The following is a 3,574-nucleotide window of genomic DNA, read 5'->3' as shown; positions in this document are numbered from 1 at the left end:
ATTAATAGTTGCTTCACATAAACGTCAAAATATCTGCATGTTTATGTAGGTTTAATCTTAAGAACATGTTTTACTCACAACTATTTTAATACAATTATTTTCATATTTATTATTCATATTCCTGAATTCATTCACACATTCCTACAACTGTTCATATTAGATTAAAAAAAGAAAATTTAAAGAATGTCCTGCACTGTCAAAAAGTAACTAAGAATTAGAGTAAAACAATAAAAAAACATTTGTATCATAAATATTGTCTTAACACCTTAAAACATTGTAACAAATGTGTAACTCCAACAGAACATTCAGATAATACCTGGACCTAGATGACTACAGAGCTCTTGTCATCTAGAACATGTTTTTATAACAAAATATGAACTTTAACAATAAAAAGAGCAGAAATATATTCATACTGTATATTATTGAGAAATCAGTTACTAACAAACATCCATGCTACACATTTATCACTAAAACATGGAAATGATCAGATTAAATTCAGTCACAACACTTTTATTCTGTTTGACAGTAAGATGGTAACAAGTGATTTAAACTAAACATTTGATTCCAGCAACTAATGAAACTTTATTTTATTGAACATCTCTTTCAGTTTCTACTGTCCATCCTAACTCAGTCTCBTCTGCTCTATCCTGTAACAGTAGCGCCCTCTGGTGACGAGGAGAAAATAACAGCAACCAAACAGAACTAATGCAGTCAAACGTTTACATACATTTTCTTAGTGTTTGGTATCATTGCCTTCAGAATGAATGACTTGAGTCTAAGTTTTGGGTATCCTTCCATAATTTCTGTCAGTAGTTTGCTGGAGTTTTGYCTGGTTCTCCCTGACAGAACAGGATGAACTGACTCAGGTTTGTAGGCTGCTCTTTTCAGTTTGGACCATTAACTTTGGTGTTCATACACACCCAAGGATGAAGCAGAGTTGTGCAGGTCAACAGTTTTCTTCCTGATGTCAGGACTGATTTATTTTTGATTGTTCCTGGAGTCCCACACAAAGAAACAGTGTTTAGGGTCAGCCTTAAAATGTGTCCACAAGTGTGTCTGTAATCACTCCAATAATGTCATCTAACATATTAAAGTTTCCAGATCCATGGCATCATCATCTGGACTTTCATAACTTGTTAAAAAGCAACATAGTCTTAGTTTATCTGAAGTGTGTGTAAAGACAAACTGATGTTTCCTCCTGTGTGGTTTCAACTTAGGAGTCATATGAGTGCTTTGTTTTAGTGTGGATTCCCATGTGTCTCTTTAAACTGCTCTGTTCAGTAAACCTTCGATCACACAGCTCACAACAAAATGGTTTCTGTCCTGTGTGGATTCTCATGTGTTTGTTTAAATTGCACTTTTCAGTAAACCTTCGATCACACAGCTCACAACAAAATGGTTTCTGTCCTGTGTGGATTCTCATGTGTGTGTTTAAATGGCCCTTTTCAGTAAACCTTCGATCACACAGCTCACAACAAAATGGTTTTTGTCCTGTGTGGATTCTCATGTGTGCGTTTAAATGACTCTTTCTGGTAAACCTTCCACCACACAACTCACAACAAAATGGCTTCTCTCCTGTGTGGCTTCTCATGTGCTTGTTTAAACTACCCTTTTCAGTAAACTTTCCACCATACAACTCACAACAAAATGGCTTCTCTCCTGTGTGGATTCTCATGTGTTTGTTTAAACTGCCCTTTTCAGTAAACCTTCTACCACACAGCTCACAACAAAATGGCTTCTCTCCTGTGTGGATTCTCATGTGTTTTTTTAAACTGCCCTTTTCAGTAAACCTTTTATCGCACACCTCACAACAAAATGGCTTCTGTCCTGTGTGGATTCTCATGTGTCTGTTCAAAGTACCTTTAGTATACCTTCGACCACACAGCTCACAGCACAACAGCTTCCGTTTATTTTTGTTKTTTTTAACACCTGATTYAGGAACCCTGCTGGGAGAAGTCTCACAGTCTTTATCAGCGCCTTCAGTTTTTGACTTAGAGTCTGCTATGTGTTTAAGSTGAGAGTCAGGATTATTCACATCATCATCCTCTTCATCCTCACTGACTTCAGTTTCTGAGGAGTCAGAATCCTGAGCTGAGCTGCTGGTTGGAAGATCTCTGACTTCAGCTTGGTGTTGATGAAGGTGTAAGAACAGAGGTTTATCTTCATCATCCTCATGCTTTAAAGGAACTGCAGTGAATGTAAAGTTGGTGGCATCAGTCTCCTCCTTCACATTGAGCTGCTCTGCTCCCAGACTGGTCCACAGTTCCTCCTCTTCCTCTTTTATATGGAGATGTTCTTGGTCCTGCTGGTCCACATCAGTCTTCTGTTCTTCAGGAGCTTCTTCTTTAATCAGCAGCTGAMCCCCTTCAGGAACCACTGAAACACATGAACAGGACATTAAAGGAGAACTGTAGTTTTGTATTAGGGCTACAATGATTAGTCAACATAATCGATGAYGTCAATTATGAAAATAAGTCGACGCGGAATTTGAACGTCGACGCATCATATTTTTTACCCACTGAAATGTTCATTTGTAACTGCAATGCAATTCATGAACTGCTGGGGGCAGAATGGCTTCTATTGTCTGCAGTGGCATTGTTTACAAAAGAACATGGCGTGCCAATCTGCAATCCACAGAAGAAGCCGCAGGTAAATATAAGAGCGACAATATTGGTGGAACAGAGACGACTGCATCAAAAAGGAAGAAAAAAAAAAGACAAACTTTCCAAAGTTGGCTACATTTGACCAAAAACCAACAAAAGAAAGTAAAATGCAGACTCAGTTATTCCATGGCAGGACAGCAGGCGTAAAAACATGATCACATCATGAGATGCTAACATGCTACAGCCATCCTCTGTTGATGGGTAAGTTTCATAATGTTTGTTCGTCAGGTTGAAACGGTCATAAATATTACTTTCAGTGACTGGTCACTTTGTTCTGAAGACAGCTGTTTATAAGTTTTGTTAGCTTACCATCAGAAAACAGTGACTGTTGAAAGTAGAGCTATCAGTTTTGCTAACGCTTCATATTAAATCACTAAATTATACTAATAGTCCATTGCGTCTAATCTTATCCTGTTTTTTGAGGACGTTAAAGAACTTTTGACTTTGATTTCACATAGGATGGATTGTTTAGATGGATGGATTTTAAGCCAAAATGAAGTGTGTCGTGTGCTCTTTTTCCAACTGTAGTCACCCTTCACGTTACGGAAGGCAGGCAGGCATGCGTCTTGAGCTCAGCGCTCCCCCATTAAGATGCCCTGTGACAAAACTCTTGTCTTTTGTTCTCAGTGTCTGGCTGATCGCATCCAAGTCATTATACCGTGTTTTTTGGACTATCAGCCGCGACCTTTTTCCTGAACTTTGAACCATGCGACTTATTATCTGGTGCGGCTTATACATGGATTTTTTTCTTCAGCCACCAGGGGGCTCTTATGCTCTATTTGATTCAACCACTCGCATCAAAAGAAGAAAAAAATAAAGAAAAAAGCAATCGCTTCTAGAGCCAACTGTTGACCAGGAAGCAGTGATTTAAAGACAGTCAGTGGCCAAAAACTCATAAAAGGGGATAAAAC

General features: G+C 38.4%; 1 protein-coding gene across 1 annotated transcript in view; it reads right to left on the bottom strand.

The window, feature by feature from the left end:
- Positions 1-3,574, bottom strand: part of LOC106535242 (gastrula zinc finger protein xFG20-1) — a gene marked incomplete at its 5' end in the record, with an annotated part of 14,374 nt that overhangs the window by 4,174 nt on the left and 6,626 nt on the right. Inside the window, one exon of the mRNA XM_014032202.1 lies at positions 1,441-2,376. Coding sequence (XP_013887656.1) covers positions 1,441-2,376 — 936 coding nt within the window. The remainder of the gene's footprint in view (positions 1-1,440; positions 2,377-3,574) is intronic.

This window comes from Austrofundulus limnaeus, unplaced genomic scaffold, assembly GCF_001266775.1.
Source record: "Austrofundulus limnaeus strain Quisiro unplaced genomic scaffold, Austrofundulus_limnaeus-1.0 Scaffold1394, whole genome shotgun sequence".
NCBI lineage: Eukaryota > Metazoa > Chordata > Actinopteri > Cyprinodontiformes > Rivulidae > Austrofundulus > Austrofundulus limnaeus.
The sequence above is the reverse complement of the archived record's forward strand: the minus strand, read 5'-3'. Positions and strand labels throughout refer to the sequence as shown.